Below are 20493 nucleotides of genomic sequence, written 5' to 3'. Positions count from 1 at the left end.
GTTTGTGTTACAGCTCAAAATGTGTAGTTGCCATTCATTTTAAATGCAAGTGATGCCTGTTTGAGACTAGAAGCTGTTGAAAAAAGGAATGTAGTTCTTTTATGCACCAACGTGAGTCAACTTTTTGTTTCCCATCACTTTATTTCTCCCTGCGATCAGTCTCTCCTTTCCTGTATGACAGCTATTTGAATCAGATATTTTTGAATAAGAGAAATATAATGTCATGACAGTGTGATTTAACATTTAGGATCATGACTCCCAAAGTACTGTGTAAATAGATTGAGGAATTTTATTTTGTAATTATTTTTCCTGCTGATTTTTTAAAGATTTTTTTTTTTCAAAACCCAGCTATATATTTTCTTTCAGAATTAAAAAAATGTTTTTCTAAACTTTTTATTTTAATTTTTTTCTTCTTTAATTCTTTTTAAAATAAATATTTCTTTATTTTAAATTTGAAAGAAAGCATTTGGCAGTTTGGAAGTCGTGTTTTTTTTTTTGTTTTGTTTTGTTTTTTTTAAATATTTTGTTAATATTTTTATATTTTAAAAAAAAATCTTTCTTTGAATTTTAAAGAAAACGTGCTGGCAGGTTTGGGATGTCATGATTGGCCAGTCTGCGTCCGGGGGCGGGACTTAGCGAAGGGTCAATGTCCCGCTTTACTAGTTGTCCGACTTTTTATTCCAAATGAGCGTCTGCGAAACACCTCAAAAAGATGTCAGTTAAATGTAGTTGTGAAAGGACAGTAAACATTTCTACCTGTGACATTAAGTGAGAGCGTAAAAGTGAGAGAGACGTTTTACTTTCAGTGGAAGCGGAACAAAGTGTCAGCTCGCTGCACTTCCGGAACTCAACAGTGTGACTCCAGCGGAAGTAAACAACACAAGCGCTAGCGCCTTTCGCAGCATTCACATGCTCATGTTGCTGGAATTACAACCTCAGCACAGACGAGTATTAATTAATTAAATTACTAAACAACAATGTCTTCAGCTGAGCATTTTAAAGAGTTTATAAACGACCGTCTCGCTGCTGCTGCGGAAGAAATATTCAGAGTTTTTAAGAAAACAGTGACCGGGTATGAAGAAGAGATCGGCCGTCAGCGCAGACTGCTGGATATCGTTTGGAAACCTGAAATAAAGATTCACAGGATAGGTGAGAAAACCTTCATGTTTTCTAGCATTCCTTATTTCCTTTACTTTTAAGTACCTTCTACCCCCCAAAAAATGAAAAAAATCTGTCTGAATTGGTATCTGTACATATATTTAACTTAAATTGCACTGCTCTTACACTTTAATTTAATCACCTCACATTAATACCTGCACTGTCAACCATCTAAATGAACTTGGTGTTACTGACCCTCTCTACAGCTGCTCCATCAAGGATTATGGGCAAATGATGGTGCCAGCCAGAGCTCCTGAAATCGATCACCATCTGTTTGGTTTTGTCTCCTTTGAGAGAGATTGTTGAGATTGCACCATGCTGTTAGTTGCCCCACCTCAGCCCTGTTGCCAACGAGTCCCACTACTGTTGTGTCCTCGGCAAACTTGATAATGTGGTTGGTGTTAAATCTAAAAGTACAGTCGGAGGTAGCAGGGTGAACAGCAGGGGGCTAAGGACGCAGCCCTGGGGTACACCTGTTCTCACTGAGATTAGTTTTGACTGCCCACCCTGACCATCTGCTGCTTCTGTGACAGGAAGTTGTTCAAGGTGGGACAGGGTGAGGTGGATATTGAATCCTCTGTGGATCAATTTGCTTTCTATGCAAACTGTAGGGGATCTAAGTTTGCTGGGAGGCTGGCCTGAGCGAGAGTTTGAAGATTTCTTCAAAAACATCTTTCAGCTGTTGTGTGTTCTGTGTCCCTCCAGATCTCCCACAGCAACAAGTCTTAAAGGAGGAGGACGTTTTCGCCGACTCCAGTCTGGATGAAGAGGACCCAGAGCCTCCACAGATTAAAGAGGAACAAGAGGAACTCTGCACCAGTCAGGAGAGGGAGCAGCTTGAACCGAAGCAGGAGGCTGCTGCCTTTACGTTGACTCCTACAGATGAGGAAAGTGAATACAGTAATGATCTGACTCTGAACTTCAACCCTGATGAGGCTCTAAATACAGCAGAGAACGAGTCTGTAGTGCCAGTTATATACTCTGTCATATCAGAAGCACACAGTGACCACCTGTCTCACAATTCTCTGAGCCAAGATCAGAAAGGAGGCGAGCACGGAGACTCAGGATCAACCAGAAACGCAGAGCCAAAACCAAACAAAAAACATCACCAAAGCAGTGACAGTGTAAACAGCCTGAACTTGTTAGAGAGCCATACTCCTGCAGGTAAATGGCCTTTCAGATGTGACAAGTGTGGAAAGGACTTGAAGCATAAGTCATCACTGGAAAGACACCTGAGAATCCACATAGACAAGAAGCCGTATGCTTGCAACGAGTGCGGGAAAAGATTCAGTCGGACATCAACGCTAAAAGCTCATATGACGCTCCACACTGGTGACAGACCGTATTCCTGCAGCATCTGTGAAAGGAGGTTCTGTCAGATGCCAGACTTGAAAAAGCACATGAAAATCCACACAGGAGAGAAACCATATACGTGCAGGACATGTGGGAGATCTTTCAGATGTAATGCTGAAGTGACAGTCCACATGAGAAGAGCCCACACAGGCGAGAAACCGTTTGCGTGCCACACGTGTGGGAAAAGTTTTTACAAGGCATCGGACTTGAATGCTCACATGAGAACTCACACAGGTGAGACGCCGTACTGCTGCAAAACATGTGGGAAAGGTTTCAAATGGGGTAGCGGCCTGCTGGTTCACATGAGAACTCACTCGGGTGAGAGGCCGTATACTTGTAATATATGTGGGAAACATTACAAATGCAGCACTCACCTGAAAGGCCACATGAGAATCCACACAGGTGAGAAGCCGTATATGTGCAAGACATGTGGGAAAAATTTCAGACTGAGCTGTGCCTTGAAGGTTCATATGAGATTACATGCAGGTGAGAGGCCGTACCCCTGCAAGACCTGTGGGAAAACATTCGTTATCATGGGGAATTTGAAGAAGCACATGACGGTCCACACAGACGAGAAGCCATATTCCTGCAAATCATGTGGCAAAGATTTCAGAAATAACTGTGCTTTGAAAATACACTTGAAGAGGAAGAAGCTTTGCCTTTCTGAACTTGTGGGAAAAGATTAGCATTGAAAAGGCATATGAGCAGCCACACAGGTGAGAAACTATATGCTTGCAAAACATGAGAGATGATGTTCTACATGATGCTGCAACTAATCAGTCCGAGCAATGAGAGGAGTGTGGGCAATGAACGTTTTCCTGATTTCATGTGCGGGGTTACCATACAGGTTTATGGACAAATATCAAAACTTTTCAAGGGCTTATAATAATTAAAAAAAAAAAAAATTTAAAAAAGTTTTTATTTTGACCCTTCCCAAAGCTACAGATATTTTTCCTTTGAGCCTCCCAGAGTGACCAGTGGAAAATTAGTTATTACATTTTTAAAACATACCTTAGGTGTTGTGTTTATTTATTTATTTTCATTTCTTTAATGAAAAAGGAAAATTTTTACAAGAAAAATTCTTGACAAAAAAGTGCACTATTTAAAAAGAAGACATGACTCCCACTGCATGCTTTGTTTCAAAATTTTCCAGAAAAAGATAAATATTTCTTTAAACAAAAAATTCAAGGGAAAAAATTTAACTTTTATTTGTATTTAATTTTTAGAGAAAATATGTAGGTGGGTGATAGACAATTTGGGATTCATGAGCCCTAGTGTTAAATCACACTGTCATTACATTATATTTATCTTATTTAAAAAATATCAGAAAGTAAATAAATTTGTTACGTTGTTATGCGGAAGGATATCCTTTGAAGATTACTGTAAACATTTTACTATACACAAAAGAAATTCCATGACTTTTCCAGGTTTTCTATGACTGTGGGAACCCTGCATGTGTGTATTCTGACATGAGCTTTGTGAGGTGGTGATTCAAGAATAGTCTCAGACTACAAGCAAATTCTGTTCCTCAAGGCAGCAGATGTGTGTGACTGATGGTGAAAGTAAAAGCAGTCGTTGAAAAAGTGGTATAACCATAGACTGTATTATTATTATTATGATATAGTATTATTTTATTAATTTTCTCCTGTGTTGTTTAATACATTTCAATTTAAAATTTAGTTAAAAGAACTTCTGTTGTAATTTAAATCATGTACGATGTTTACATTTGTGTTTCTAGTGAGTTTCCTTGGTAATTAATGAATGTGAATGCTGCTGTATGTGTTCTATACATCTTCAATAAAAATCTTATTTATACATATATATGTATCACTGAGGTTGCATTTATGAATGAGCCATATTTGTGTTGTTTATAATGTTAATCTGAACCAGCTGGTTTCTGTTCTTATCTCCATACACAACAGTGCTAGCCAGCCGGCCGTGACCTCCCCAAGATGGCGGCGACGTTGACGCATCGCTGAAACGGGCCGAAGCCGTTAACGAGGTATCTACTGTATATGATATCTATGATACACCCTATTTTTAGTCAAAATTAGTGTGTGCGAAACACCTCAAAAAGTCGTCAGTTAAATGTAGTAGTGAAGGAATGTAACAATTCCTACTTGTGAAATTAAGGGAGAGAGACGGAAGCGGAACAAAGTATCAGCTCACTGCACTTCCGGAACTAATCAGTGTGACTCCAGCGGAAGTAAATAACACAAGCGCTAGCGCCTTTCGCGGCATTTTCATGCTCATGTCGCTGGAGTTACAACCTCAGCACAGACGAGTATTAATTAATTAAATTATTAAACAACAATGTCTTCAGCTGAGCATTTTAAAGAGTTTATAAACGACCGTCTCGCTGCTGCTGCGGAAGAAATATTCAGAGTTTTTAAGAAAACAGTAACTGCGTATGAAGAAGAGATCGGCCGTCAGCGCAGACTGTTGGATATCGTTTGGAAACCTGAGATAAAGATTCACAGGATAGGTGTGTTACTTTCTCAACATAAAACAGAGCAATTCAATTGTTAATTTATCCAAGTTTTTATTAATAATGGAACTAATTTTCTCGAGCATCACAGTGGTGCCATTTTCTTTTTCAAAATTAAGTTTATTGTCATTTTTCTCGTGTGTGTATATATATATATACATAAAAACAGACAAACTGCTGCTATCCCAGTCCCAGCAATCTAACTATATATAGATAAACAGATATTCCACTATCTGTTAGCTTTTTATATCTAACCTTCTGTGCTCTATATGTTTTATATTTTCCAGCATTCCTTATTTCCCTGATTTCCCCTATTTATTACTCATCTATCTGTGTGTCTACGTGTTACTGTATGTTACAGTATGTGTGCAAGGCAAGCTGTTCAAATTGCCCCTGGTAGGATTAATAAAGTTGTCTGATTCTGATTGCAGTTTCCAAACCAGGGCGTAAGGTCATAGGTCACAGTACTCTCAGTGGTGTCCCTTGTGGAAGGTGGTGAGGGCTGGATTGGGTAGACCTGCCCTCCTTAGGGCTCCAGAAGGGGCTGGAGCAGCTGTTTTGCCTTTTTGGTTCTGGCCAAGTGTTGATGGTAGAGGTCAGGTTGTCCGCTAGGTGCTCACCCACAAACTTGGTGTTACTGACCCTCTCTACAGCTGCTCCATTAATGATTATGGGCAAATGATGGTGCCAGCCAGAGCTCCTGAAATCGATCACCATCTGTTTGGTTTTGTCTCCATTGAGAGCCACATTGTTGAGATTGCACTGTGCTGTTAGCTGCCCCACCTCATCAGCAAATTTGATAATGTGGTTGGTGTTAAATCTAAAAGTACAGTCGTAGGGTGACCAGCAGGGGGCTTAGGACGCAGCCCTGGGGTACACCTATTCTCACTGAGATTGGTTTTGATATGTGACTGCCCGCCCTGACCATCTGATGGTGTTGAACGCTGAGCTGAACCCGATGAAGAGGATCCTGGCGTAGGTGTTTTTCCCTTTATGGTGCGACAGAGTGACATGCAGTGTAGTGGATCGATTTGCTTTCTATGCAAACTGTAGGGGATCTAAGTTTGCTGGGAGGCTGGCCTGAGTGAGAGTTTGAAGATTTCTTCAAAAACATCTTTCAGCTGTTTTGTGTTCTGTGTCCCTCCAGATCTCCCACAGCAACATGTCTTAAAGGAGGAGGACGTTCTCGCCGACTCCAGTCTGGATGAAGAGGACCCACAGCCTCATCAGATTAAAGAGGAACAAGAGGAACTCTGCACCAGTCAGGAGAGGGAGCAGCTTGAACCGAAGCAGGAGGCTGATGCCTTTATGTTGACTCCTACAGATGAGGAAAGTGAATACAGTAATGATCTGACTCTGAACTTTAACCCTGATGAAGCTCTAAATACAGCAGAGAACGAGTCTGTAGTGCCAGTTATATACTCTGTCATATCAGAAGCACACAGTGACCACCTGTCTCACAATTCTCTGAGCCAAGATCAGAAAGGAGGCGAGCACGGAGACTCAGGATCAACCAGAAACGCAGAGCCAAAACCAAACAAAAAACATCACCAAAGCAGTGACAGTGTAAACAGCCTGAACTTGTTAGAGAGCCATACTCCTGCAGGTAAATGGCCTTTCAGATGTGACAAGTGTGGAAAGGACTTGAAGCATAAGTCATCACTGAGAAGACACCTGAGAATCCACATAGACAAGAAGCCGTATGCTTGCAACGAGTGCGGGAAAAGATTCAGTCGGACATCAACGCTAAAAGCTCATATGACGCTCCACACCGGTGACAGACCGTATTCCTGCAGCATCTGTGAGAGGAGGTTCTGTCAGAAGTCAGAGTTCAGAAAGCACATGAAAATCCACACAGGAGAGAAACCATATATGTGCAGGACATGTGGGAGATCTTTCAGACGTAATGCTGAAGTGACAGCCCACATGAGAAGAACCCACACAGGCGAGAAGCGGTTTGCGTGCGACACGTGTGGGAAAAGTTTTTACAACGCATGCGACTTGAATGCTCACATGAGAACTCACACAGGTGAGACGCCGTACTGCTGCAAAACATGTGGGAAAGGTTTCAAATGGGGTAGCGGCCTGCTGGTTCACATGAGGACTCACTCGGGTGAGAGGCCGTATACTTGTAATATATGTGGGAAACATTACAAATGCAGCGCTCACCTGAAAGGCCACATGAGAATCCACACAGGTGAGAAGCCGTATACGTGCAAGACTTGTGGGAAAAATTTCAGACTGAGCTGTGCCTTGAAGGTTCATATGAGATTACATGCAGGTGAGAGGCCGTACCCCTGCAAGACCTGTGGGAAAACATTCGTTATCATGGGGAATTTGAAGAAGCACATGACGGTCCACACAGATGAGAAGCCGTATTCCTGCAAATCATGTGGCAAAGATTTCAGAAATAACTGTGCTTTGAAAATACACTTGAAGAGGAAGAAGCTTTGCCTTTCCAAACTTGTGGGAAAAGATTAGCATTGAAAAGGCATATGAGCAGCCACACAGGTGAGAAGCTGTATTCTACATGATGCTGCAACTAATCAGTCCGAGCAATGAGAGGAGTGTGGGCAATGAACGTTTTTCTGATTTCATGTGCGGGGTTCCCATACAGGTTTATGGACAAATATCAAAACTTTTCAAGGGCTTATAATAAAATTTACTTTTTTTTTTTTTATTTTTTTTTATTTTGACCCTTCCCAAAGCTACAGAGATTTTTACCTGAACTTTCCAGAGTGACCAGTGGAAAATTAGTTATTAGATTTTTAAAGCTTACCCTTTGATGGTTGAATATTAAAAGTTGAAGACAAACTCCTGGAGTTGAAAAAGTTGCTGGTTAGTTTGTGCAAACGGTTTATTTTTAGCCAAATTTAAAATGTAGAATAAAGCGATTTGATGAAATGTCAAGATGAAGCTCAGATTTAGTGACCATTTTTTCCTGACAGAAGCATTTGTTGCACATGAGGTGTTCAAGGACCGTTGTATTTTTGAAAATATAACAATAATTAACAAATAATAACAAATAATTTCTGGCTGTGATAAATTGTGTAATTTTGGCAAAACATGCATCCCAAACCCACTCACATGTTTTCTCTGAAATTAAAAAATATATATAGCGGTGTTCCTGTCCTGTCAGATTTGCCAAACCCTGTTCTTTTTTCTTAAACCCAACCATGTGCTTTTGTTGCCTAAATCCACCCATGTGCGTTCGAAAAGAAAAAATGCCATACGCAGTGTCTTAAAGAAGTCTTGAAGAAAGAAGAACATTTTTACAAGAAAAATTATTTGCAAAAAAATGTACATTTTTTTTACAAAGAAGACATGACTCCCACTGCATGCTTTGTTTCAAATTTTTAAAGGAAAAAAAAATATTTCTAACAAAGAAAATTCAAGAAAAAAAATGTAGAATTTAAATACAAAAACTTATTTGTATTTAATTTTTAGAGAAAATATGCAGGTGGGTTTGTGAGGCATGTTTTCTTTACAAATCGGCAGTAAAATAAATACAAAATAGAATCTCTGTGACCATTCACACAATGATGGACAATTTGGGATTCATGAGCCCTAGTGTTAAATCACACTGTCATTACATTATATTAGAAAATAAATACATTTGCTGTTACGTTACATTATGTGGAAAGATATGCTCTGAAGATTACTGTAAACATTATACACAACAAAATTCCATGCCTTTTCCAGGTTTTCTATGACTGTGGGAACCCTGCATGTGTGTATTCTGACATGAGCTTTGTAAGGTGGTGATTCAAGAATACCACATTACACCTGAAGTCTCAGACTATAACCATAGACTGTATTATTATGATATTCATCTTATTTTATTAGTTTTCTCCTGTGTTGTTTAATACTGCATTTCAGTACAGAACTTCCTTTGTAATAAGTTTACATTTGTGTTCTAGTTTCTACTGTTATAGTTTCTTTGGTAATTAATGAATGTGAATGCTGCTGTATGTGTTCTGTACATCTTCAATAAAAGTCAATTCATAAAAAAGTGCTCAGACTATAAACCATGTAAAGCAAGGGAAACAGCAAGCTAGCCACATTGGTTCTGGAACCTGTTGCTAGGCAACCACACATAAATCAATATTTTATTTTATTTCGTAAGTTGTTTTATTTATTCATTTACTCTTTTTTCTCCAGTCCTCAACTGCCTGTTTTTGGTATTTCCTCCTTTTATTACAGTAAAAAAAATAATGTCCTTCTAAGAGTATATTATTTTCAGCTTTTAAAATGCGATGTAAAAATGAAGCTAGCAGCTAACTTAGCATAGCAACTAGACTGGAAACCATGGAAACTGGGGGAAACAGTTTGGGTTTTTTTAGGGTTTCTTTTAGTTTATTTAGTTACTTTTATTAATTTTTATGTAGTTACTTTTATTCATTTATAGTGATACTAATAGTGAAAAAACACTTCCGGGCACTGCAGGAAGTTTGCAATCCTGCTGCTGTCTCTTCTCTCGGCCGTATATCGCAATGCATGATGGGATATATTACTTGGTGAGTGACCATCCGTTGGACACTACATTTAATGATGCGTTGTGTGATACTTTGAGTCCACTATATAGTGTATACTTCCTACTGTACATTCGGGCAGCACTACAAAATGGCGACCTCACTATATAGTTAGTGAGCTATGTAGTGAGTTGTTAGAGATTTCGGACACAGCCTATTTTTTAGTATATCCTTTTTTTATTTTTATCTTTCTTAAAGTATATCCTTTTCAACTTCTGAACTTTAAGTTAAGGAAAGGGACAATTCTGTTAAAAGCTAGCTAAAGATGAAGCTAGCAGCCGGCCAAGTTAGCTTAGCACACAGACTGGAGCAAGCTAAGTAAACTGCTTCTAGGACCCGTTGCTAGGCAACCGTGAATTCCTTAACAGAGTCCTTAACTTCCTGTTCCGTTAATTCCTTATTTCAGAAAGCTAAAACAAGATTGTCCTTGTTATCTTACCAAAGCATATTCCTTTCAACTTTTAAAGCTAGCTAGCTAGCGGCCGGCAAACTTAGCTTAGCACACAGACTAGCTATGTCCTGGCTCCGGAACCTGTCGCTAGGCAACCACGCAAACATCACAGTTTTTAATTTAATTTTATTTAGTTACTTTAGTTGTATTCATTTACTTTTTCTTCAGTCCTTAACGGCAAGTTTGGTCTTTATAAGCTTAAAGAAAACTCCGTAATGTCGTAATGTTTCTTACTCAAAGAAAGGGAAGCTTTCTTTTTCATCCAATAGGAGTCATTGAGGGTGTGAATGGATGAATGCCGATAAGAAGCGCACTTCCTCCTCTGCTTGCATTCAGAGCTTCACTCCTCACTCGCACTCACTCCTTAACCTCAGCTGACGACTTAATGGTTTCTTACCACTTGCAACATTTCTAAGTATTCACAGCAGAATCACGTGGTTTGTGTCGTTTTAATTTATGGAGAAGAAAATGTTGAAGTCGGTGACTCTGTTTATATTTCTGTCATGGACAGCAGTGACGGCCAAATACGGTAAGTTTGAGATTATATTCATTTCACTGTGTGTATAGTTCTATATATCAGTTTAAAAGAATAGATAAGCGCTATATGTATAAGATCAAGATTTTACTGCACATTTGTCCTGTAGAAATACAGTAGAATAAATTTCCTTACCTGAGTATTTCTATTGAATACTCCAATAAACTTTTCCCTCCAACATAGTTACCAGTTATAGAAGAAGTAGTCCATTAAGTTACTTAAGTAAAAGTTGTAGTACCACACTGTAAAAATACTCCATTACAAGTAAAAGTTCTGCATTGAAAATTTTACTTAGGGACTGTTTGTTATTTATGAGGGGAAAGGGGTGTCAAATAATAAATCTATTTTTATTTTTTTAATTTAAAGAAATTTTTAATTGCCCAAATTACACCATTTATCATAGCCAGAATCTGTACAAACAGAAATAATCAATTGATTTTTTTAAAAAAAAAAAAATTAAAATCTGACGGTCCTTGAACACATTATGTGGGACAAATGCTTCTGTCAAAGAGAAGTGCTTAAAATATGTGTCTCATTTACAGCATGCGCAATGAAAGTGAATAACAGAGGCTCTTTGTAACTCCAAGATTTCGTCTTCAACTTTTAACTTTTAAACATCAAAGGGGAAGTTTTAAAAATCTATTAACTAATTTATGGTTGAGGAAGGGTCATGCATTTTCTGCCAGTCCGCCATATTTGTAGCTGCAGGGAGGGTCAAAATAAATAAATAAAAATGACAAAAAACATAGTCACATCTCAGCCACCCCTCTCCTCTGATAAGTAAAGAACATTCCCTTAAGTAAAGGTATTAGTGTTGTCAGTGTAGCCTATTTTTGGTATCAAAATTGCCACTGTTTTTGTTATACTGTCAGCCTAAATATCACAGTATATCATTAAGTTATTATTACTTGTCCTGTACTATATGTACAACCTTGATCTGTAACATAACTAACTACTATATTTAGACCATTTAAAGAACTAAATGCTAAATATTACGTTGTCTTGTTTTTATGTCTGCAGTTGCCCCCATCTACAAGGCAGTTGGTGACAAAGTCGTCCTCACACCCTCGCCCTCTGCGGTAAAGCTCAGTGATCCCATCACCAACATCACGTGGAAACATGGACCTAACATCGCTGTGGAGTGGTACGGAGACCGCAATTTCACTTACCACCTCTTCGAAGGTACAGACACACACTTTCACTTAGCATTCAACAGCAAGGTAGCCAGGATTTGATTTGAAGCCCTCATTATGGAACAAAATAATTTACCTCTGAAAACACACCAGACACCTCAGTTAATCCCTTTAAAAATATACACCCTTACTTCCAAAAGCCTGTCATTAACAAGTTACGGACATTTTAAGGGATTAAATAACAGTAAATTATCACTTTAAGGTGATGTTAAGGTTGAGATTCTTTTTTCTGACCGTGATATGGATTCAAAATAGTTACAGTTTAAGGTATTTGTATTTTACAACCATTGGTGTGTGCTACATTAATGGATAAATTAATAGATTGTAATATATTAAGGGTTTTTGCATGAATTTAAGTGTTTATGGGTGTAGTGTGTAAAACACTGAGAATCAAGAGATAAAGCTCTTAAACTTTTAAGGCATAAATTACAGTGACACTTTCACCTCAACTTACAAGTTACCCCAAACAGCTGACACATTCATTAGTATTAATTTAAGGTGTTTTTTAATTGTTTTTCTAGTATGTTAATAGAGTTATTAGGATTTAAGTTTATATTAATGGATCAGTTAACTGACTGTTTATTAAAGGGATTATTATCGGGGGTATTTTAGGGGTATAAGTATTGACAAATAAAGTAGCCTACATTTTAAGATACACTGTAACTTAAGTGATTGCTTTAATGGATTTTGGTCAATCAATCAGTTTAAGGTGTTGTTATGGTTGGAATTTTGTTAAGGGGTCAGCAAATTTCTCAGATACAAATTAATACCATTTTAAGGGCTCTGTATGCGAGTAACTTAGCACAAACCTGAGGTTGACCTCTCAAAATAATGGCAATATATTAAAGGGTTTTAATGGGTTTTCAGCATGGATTTAAGTGTTTTAATAGGCAAAACCTGTAGAATTAAGGGTATTATTAAGGTGTTAAGTTTATGTTAGGGGTCTGACAATTTTAAGGTGCAAATTGTTTATATTTTAAGGGATTCTTTTTCACTATTCAGGTGTCTTGACATATTTATCCTGATTGTCCAGTTCCTTAATATTAACCTTAACCTTTAAAATAAAGGGCAATTTAAGGAATATTGCAGATTAAGGGAAGTTATTCTTACCCCTTAAAAATTCCTGTATATGCACATGATCGTTTCACTCCACATTTGGGCTGGATAAATAAAAAAGATAATGGATTGTGATATATTAAGGGGTTTTAACTCATTCTAACCACGTCTGTGTGTATTTATAGGTCGCAGCATGCTGAATAGTTCAACTGGAGCGCTCACGATCACCGGACTGACTCGAAACGACAGCGGCAACTTCACACCAGAGATCAACGGCCAAGTCACCAAAGCGACTCTTCTCCACGTCATCTGTAAGCGGATGAAATCTGAATGAAGTCTGGCTGACTGAGGGGTTTATGGTTTTCTCCTGAATTCAAATGTCTTTTTCTGTCAGCTCCTGTCCCTAAACCCACCGTCTCCACATGGTGTGACACTGAGATGACCTACTGTGTGTTCACCTGTGAAGGCAACGCCACAGAGGCTGAGCCATTCACCTATGGATGGTCCGCAAGTGACATGGTTTGGCTGCCTTCATCCAAGACGCGCAAAGTCACAGAGGTATAAACAGGATATGTTTTGGTTTGTCCAGGACTTAATGGGTTGATTAAAGTACATTATGGATATTTACATGGAGCAGCAACACTATTGTCAGATGACACACCGCCCACTGTCCCTTGCTCATTAGCAAATGGAAAAAGCTATACACTTGTCACTAATGTTAGCATTTAGCTAAAAGTACCACTGTGCCTGTGCTGATATCCAGAAAAGCTTCTTGGTCTCCCAGGAAGGTTTCTGTGGTGGAAATACCCCATAATTCACTCCACACGATTCATAATGTACGCATTTATATGTAGAACACTGTAAAGTTTTCTTGAGAGTGAGCTCGTTAAAAAGAATATACATGTTTGGGCTTTTAGCTAATCAGCTGTCACTCAATTTCCAGGAGGAAACGGAGCCAACTTTCCGCTGTATATTGGAGAACCCAGTCAGCTTCAAACTCAGTGAATATGTCCGTAACCCCTTCTTTATTGGTGAGTTGTCACAATTTCTACATGGGGATGTGGTGTACTTTGCACATACCATTCGCTGTTTTATTTATTCATTCATTCCTTTTGTTGTAGATCGATCAGGTTTGATCTTAGCCATCTTCATCATGTCGATAGTGGTGATTCTGCTTTTGGTTGCACTCTTGGTTGTATACATATGCAGAAAAGGTAAGAAGCCGCACGTCATATATGTTCTATTCACATCTTTAGGTGTGATGTATGCTGCCGCTATACGTGCTAAAATTACTGTTTTTTTAAATGGAGTCTGGTGGGTTTGGCGATGGCGATTTCTGGTCTGTTTCTAGTTAAACAAAAAGGATCTTACTCTTTAACTAAAAGGTTTATCTCTGTAGGGATCCTTTCCATAACGGTGTCAGACACTTAAAATTTCTGAAGTTGTTGCTCCCATTAGTCACTTAAGCCCAGTTAAGACCAAAGATTTGCGACGAGACGAGTTGAAACAGGCAGCTACTTGCAATGTGCCATTCCGCAACTTCTAAAAGTACATACAGCGAGCAGCAGCAGTGCATCACCGTCTGACACCGGCACACCGTGAGGACGGAAACAAAGGGTTCAGCATGGGCGAAGCACCTGCCGCAGCAAGCGAACACGCCGTCTGCGTCATTTTGACTTGACTTTGGTTAGAACTGGGCGTTAGACACAAAAACATGGGAGAAAACGGTCCAGGTTGAAAACTACGAAACATACCCTTTAATAGGAGCCAGCAAAGATGCAAAAAGTCAAAACGGGACCATGCAGTGTGACATGCGAGAGTTTGTCTTTGTGCAAATATCCTGTGAAGCATAGGAACAGCAGTCTGTAGCTCCCAAATTAGCTTGTGGTTCTCCCCATAAAGAATTATAGAGCAATAAAATGATAAAAATATAAATAATCAAAGTGATAAGTGATGAATTTTTGCATTCCACTGTTTGAGTCTTGCGTAAAGAAGCTCGAGTCAGAGGAGTGAAAGTTCAATGTTTAGAAGAGCAAGACCAGGCAAGCCTTCAGCTGCACTGCAGAGACTGTGGGAACAGTGTGAGGCAACACGTAACAGACAGAACCTGCCTGACAACTGTCACGTTTTTAAAGTTTTCTCAGTATCAAAGTAATTGAGTGGTAGTTGTCTGTACGCCGATGGGTACGCTGCAAACAGGAGCTGCTAATGGCTTATTCAGCATGTTTTTAATGATGCAAATGTGCCGAAATGTCTACACATGTAGGCTAAAAAATTTGAAGCTCACAGCTCAGTGACTGAGTTCTTTCAAAGATTTTACATCAAACATTTCCACCAGACAAAAGCAAATCCGACAAATGTTGCACAAGTTTAAAATCCCACAGACTCAGCCTCCCGTCACCTGCCTCGATGGTGAAACTGCACATTCCTCCCGTTGTTTGTTTGATCTCACAATAACTTCTGTTGTGCAATAGCGACACTTGACGCACCATCGGATAAACCAGAATTACACAACAGCACATGATGATGAATGATGAAATTTAACAAGTTACATCATGCTTTTGTTTATGTTCAATACAGTTCGAGAAGCTAAAGGAGCGCCTCAAGGTAAGACTGCAAACATTTCATTATAATGCTCACTTTTATATCTTGTGTCACTCCATGAGGTCATTTCCTTCTGTGCTGATTCTGACATGCTTGGTTAATCCAACACACGTCAAACCTGTGACTTGAGCGTCACGATACAAGAGCTGCGTATGACTCACTAATTTGTCTTGCATCATCGGACAGGTGCATTTCGGAAGTGACGATTGTTTTATCATTTAACAGAGACCTCAGCAATGATGCGGAAAGGCCAGGCAGCAGTGGATGAAGAGGCAGCACATGGCTCACAGACATGAAGTACTCTTTGTGTTTAAGATTTCAGACAGGCTGAGGGGGTTTCATCTCTGCATGTAAATGCTAAAGCTGCTAAACGTAGCGCTACATGCAGACACCTGGGTCCGGGACTGTACTCCTAATCTACTGCAAGGCGACAAGTTTTGGTTGTACTTTTTTTTTTATTTGTATCAAGAATATTTTCTATTTAATTTTAACATATTTACACACAAGATCTGCTCCAAACAGGGCTGTAATGGCATTAGTGTCCCAGTTGAGAGTCGCAGTTCAGTAGTTATTCAGTGATGTACATGACCAAAACATATGTGCATGCGTTGAAGGTGTGTGATGACATTTGTCACAAGGGTCAATATCATATCAAGCTTAAAGCGTATATATGACGAAGAACAAAGCATGAAATACAATCACAATCCTCCCCATTGCCCTAACCCCTACTAACAGCTGGGATATCGTCAATAGGACGGCCCCCCATCTCCTGTACACACCGTACACACTGACAGAAAGCAACAAGAACTATAGCTGCTGCGCAGCGATGGGTCAAGTTCAGGCATTTTTAGGCAATTCTGAGCAACAAGCAGAAGAATTGGAAGACATTTAGGAATTTAGCAACACAATCTGCCTTTTGCATCAGCTGAGGCTTGAACTCACAACCTCTGAGACTAAGGATCAATTTCTATCTCACTGAGCTAATTAGTCAGTGACAATTCATGTGTAGCTTCACAAACTGACTAAGCCAGACGTGCAGGTTTAGCAGCCGTCCATGCATGGAAAGGCAGATTTGAAACCACTGTAAAAAATTTAGTTATCGAAACAAAAATCTGAAAATACACATATTGCATCTAGACAGCATGGAGATGTTGGTAATTTGTTTGTAACAATGATTGATTTGCTTCATACGTGAAAAACTGATGTTTAAAATTGCCATTTTTACATTGACTCCAATTGTTCACATTAGAGCAAAATTCAAAATGTTGTAAAAAAAAAAAATCAGTTTTTGAGATAAAATTCTGAAATTTGCCACACATCATCTACCATGACTCTAGAATTTTGTCATTTGTTTTCATGAACATTGAAGATTTATTTAGTAAGAATTTGCATGTATATGTTTACAGTACTGTTTACAGTCAAACATTTTGATGCACTGTAGACTCAATTTTTGATAAATCAAAAATCTGAGAAACGTAGTTTTTGTAGGACAGTCTGAAGATGCTCTGTAGCAACTTCATCATTTTTAATAGGTTTAAATGTACAAAAGTTTCTTCAGTATTGGGGCTACAGTTTGATGAAAGTTGTGAAGTTGTAGCACGTATGGTTGATTTGTTATGAATTTTCAAAGTTTTGAACTTTAGACGCTTGCTGTAGCGCCACCATCAGGACTATTGGCTTGAGTTTACAGATGAGGATATCTGGCATGAGACTGGACCTTTGTGCAAAGTTTGGTGAGTTTTCACCCATGGGAAGTATGATTTCCTCGGAAGAAGAATACCTCGGATTACAATAGTGTCCTGGACCCTAACAAGACAGCTCTGCAAGTATTTCAGAAAGGGGCCCAAACCTTTTGGAATTTTTTTTTTAAAGATACTTTTTTGGGCATTTTTTGCCTTTAATGGACAGGACAGTTAAGTGTGAAAGGGGGAGAGAGAGAGGGAGAGACATGCAGCAAAAGGCCACAGGCTGGACTCGAACCCAGGCCGTTGCAGCAACAGCCTTGTACATGGGGCGCCTGCGCTACCACTAAGCCACCAACGCCCCTGGAGTTTTTTTATCTAAGTTACAAATTGAGTAGCGCATCTTTTCAAGATTAACGTAGGGTATAATGTCCCTCAGCCACTGGGCATGGGAGGGCGGGGCAGCATCTCTCTATCCGATTAGAACTGCCTGTCTGGCCAGCAGACAGGCAAAAGACATTGTACTCAGGTATACATCATCCTCTCCGCTGGTGCCAAAAAGGCGACCAGAGGGCTGGGTTACAGGTCAAAGCTGAGGATTGAGTGGAGGATTAAGGTTTGAAAAACGTCCCTGTTGTTTATTTGAATTTTATTCATTGATTTTTACCATTTTATTGTTGTCACTTTTCCTCTTGCAACTTTTTTTATGGTTATTTATTTTTGTGTTTATTTATACTCTTTATTTATAGTCTTTTACAGTAGAGGGGCTGTGTCTCATAGAAACAGAAGAAAAACAAAAGTAGCTACTGTGCGTCCCTCCCACCCCACGATCCCAACATCTCAAATGACAAAAACAACTAAAACAAACAATAAAAATAATAATAAAGTAAATATAACAGTAATATAAATAATAATACATGCATACATAGGATTACTGCAATAAATAATAAAGTAGAGGAAAGTAAATTAATTACTGTACTCTCCTCCATCTTGCACCAAATAGTTTAGCTATATTCCTAATGTTTGGTTTGTCATCTCCATTTTATAGATCTCGTTAATCGTGTCCTTCCATTTGCTTAGTTTTGACGCCTCTGGTTTCAGCCAGTTTTTCATTATCTCTTTCACTTCAAGTGTTATATTCCAAAAAGATACTAGCAGTGGTGTTCGGCCAAGTAATAATTGCTGGGGCCCCAAAGTTAGCGTGCACTGAGAAATGCTGTCTATCACTTCCCTTATTTCTGTCCAATGTTGCTGCAGAATTGAACAGGAATAGAATATGGGGGTATTTTAGTTTAGTTTAGTTTATAATTTTATTTTATTTAATTATTTTATTTTATAATTTTCTTTCTTTATTCTTTATTGATTTTTTGTTATTTTAGTTTAGTTTATAATTTTATTTGATTATTTTATTTTATTTGACTGTATAATTTTCTTTTCTTTTATAATTTTCTTTTAATTTCTTTGATTGAATTTTTGTTATTTTAGTTTAGTTTATAATTTTATTTGATTATTTTATTTTATTTGTATAATTTTCTTTTATTTTATAATTTTCTTTTATTTTCTTTTATTTTATTTTACTCTGTTGTCCCTGTTGTTTCAGTTTTGCTTTGTGAAGCTAAGATAAGATCAACTTTATCCGGCACTGGGCAAATTCACTTATTTCAGCAGCTCAAAAAGGAAAAGTGATGAATAAAAATAAAACAAGATTAAAACATGACAAAAATACAAATAAGACGATATAAAAATAAAATAATAGCAGGAAGTTTTGCACAATGGAAGCAGCTATTTTATGGATTAAAATTCCTTGTGAATGGCACTTTTAGATCATGCTCCATGCTGTTTCATTCCTTATCTGTCCACCAGAGGGCATCACAGGCTTTATTAGCTCACCAGCTGTGTCTAAACGTGAGTTTACTTCAGGGACAGTGTGTAAAGATGGATGACACACTGACTTTATAGTATGATGTGTAAAGAAACCTTTATTAACCTGCTTCACTCCTGGGCTGCTGTCTTGTCATCCATCCTAAGTCTTTTCATCTATTTGTGAAATCTGTTTTTATTTAATGTGTTAAGTTTATTTTGCTTTGTTTTATTTTTGTGTTACTGTAATCGTTATTTGTTGTTTCTATTATGACATGATGCGCCTTTTCCTTTAACACTATATGCGCACAACATTGTTTTAAACACGGGTTGTTTGAGTGCATTTCATTTCTTCACACTTTCCCAGTGTGAATAGTATCAGCTCATAAATATATTTGAAATATAGCCATGTTGCGTTAAGACATGTCACTTTGTTGCTGCACATTGAAACAACACTGTGGTTTCAGATTTAGAGGCTGTTCACATGTCCCAGCTGAGTTTATAGCGTGACAAAAGTGACACCACACCTACAGCACAAGAGCTCTGTGCGCTATTGTCACAGCGTCACTCAGTACACTTTCATATAATGGAAGAGGCCTTTTCTGTCTTACAGCAGTGTCTGTTTACACTGCGACATTCATGTGATATCACCTGTTACATTGTGTGTTCAGTGAAGCAGCTGGTCAGCCTGTTCTCAACTCTACATGCATTTTTATTGATACAACTGAATAAATCTTAAAAAACAAGAGAGATTCATTTGATTTATTTCTGATTTTGGAATATGCACAGTTAAAGCTCTAAGATAAGTTCCTCACCATCGCTTTATCCTGAGGCTGCGTCTTTCAGAGTGACAGCGTGCTCACATAGTTTTGTGCCAAGCTGGCGGCATGGCTCTATGGATGGAAGTGTGTCTTGTCTCCACACACATGCAGGTCAGGTGAACTGGAAACTGGTGTTTAAAGCTGGGGTATGCAGTTCATCACACCACAAATGAGACAAGAATTAGCTCCGCCTTACTCCCCCCTGCTGTGGATTGCTTCGCCGGTGGCAGGGCACGGGATGGATCTTTGGTTGGGGGCTGCGGCAACTCCAAGTCAGCAGTCGCAGCGGCAGCACCAGGTCTAACCTGTGTAATGGCAGCAACAGAGTCAGAAAGTCGGAGCTGCTTGCGGCCACTGACTGGGGGTTCGTCTCCAGAGCTGCTGCCCACTCTCCCCCGGCGAGGTGGTCTGTAACAGCTGGCCACCAACATCTTTAGACATCAATATTTGGATGACTTCAGGTTGTGACGTCAGGTGACCAAAGTCCAATAGTCCAGTGCCAGCTAGAGGACACACTGTAAGTCAAGGTTCTAGCTAACGTTAGCTACATAACCGTGAACTTTAAGTCGCAGTGGTGCCCCATCTAGCAGTGTAGTAGGGTTGGCTGGGCCACCTTAAAGGTCAGTCCACCTTAAGTGAGCCTGATTACGTGTGAATGGGCACCAAGTGTATCTTCAGGCTGCAAAGACAGTGCTCCTCTTATCTGTGGTGAGTTATGTTGGCGTGGACTTTCAAGCTGTTTTCTTTGTCTTTGGTTTGT

At 38.9% G+C, this 20493-nt stretch overlaps 2 protein-coding genes across 2 annotated transcripts; both read left to right on the top strand.

Annotated features, from left to right (window-relative positions):
* Window positions 1-695: 695 nt before the first annotated feature.
* LOC117250240 (uncharacterized) lies at window positions 696-9012 on the top strand. The gene is made up of 5 exons (XM_078166013.1): window positions 696-1149; window positions 1864-3196; window positions 3292-3358; window positions 4822-4996; window positions 6147-9012. Exons 1-5 carry the CDS (start codon window positions 978-980, stop codon window positions 7478-7480), a joined length of 3081 nt encoding a protein of 1026 aa, XP_078022139.1. The 5' UTR covers window positions 696-977; the 3' UTR covers window positions 7481-9012.
* A 1300-nt stretch (window positions 9013-10312) lies between these two features.
* On the top strand, window positions 10313-19658 carry LOC144461920 (uncharacterized). Its single transcript, XM_078165860.1, has 8 exons — window positions 10313-10511; window positions 11538-11699; window positions 12952-13077; window positions 13161-13324; window positions 13710-13797; window positions 13888-13980; window positions 15347-15373; window positions 15596-19658. Exons 1-8 carry the CDS (start codon window positions 10439-10441, stop codon window positions 15664-15666), a joined length of 804 nt encoding a protein of 267 aa, XP_078021986.1. The 5' UTR covers window positions 10313-10438; the 3' UTR covers window positions 15667-19658.
* Window positions 19659-20493: the final 835 nt, after the last annotated feature.

This window comes from Epinephelus lanceolatus, chromosome 24, assembly GCF_041903045.1.
Source record: "Epinephelus lanceolatus isolate andai-2023 chromosome 24, ASM4190304v1, whole genome shotgun sequence".
Lineage (NCBI taxonomy): Eukaryota > Metazoa > Chordata > Actinopteri > Perciformes > Serranidae > Epinephelus > Epinephelus lanceolatus.
This window is presented reverse-complemented; position numbering and strand designations above follow the sequence as displayed.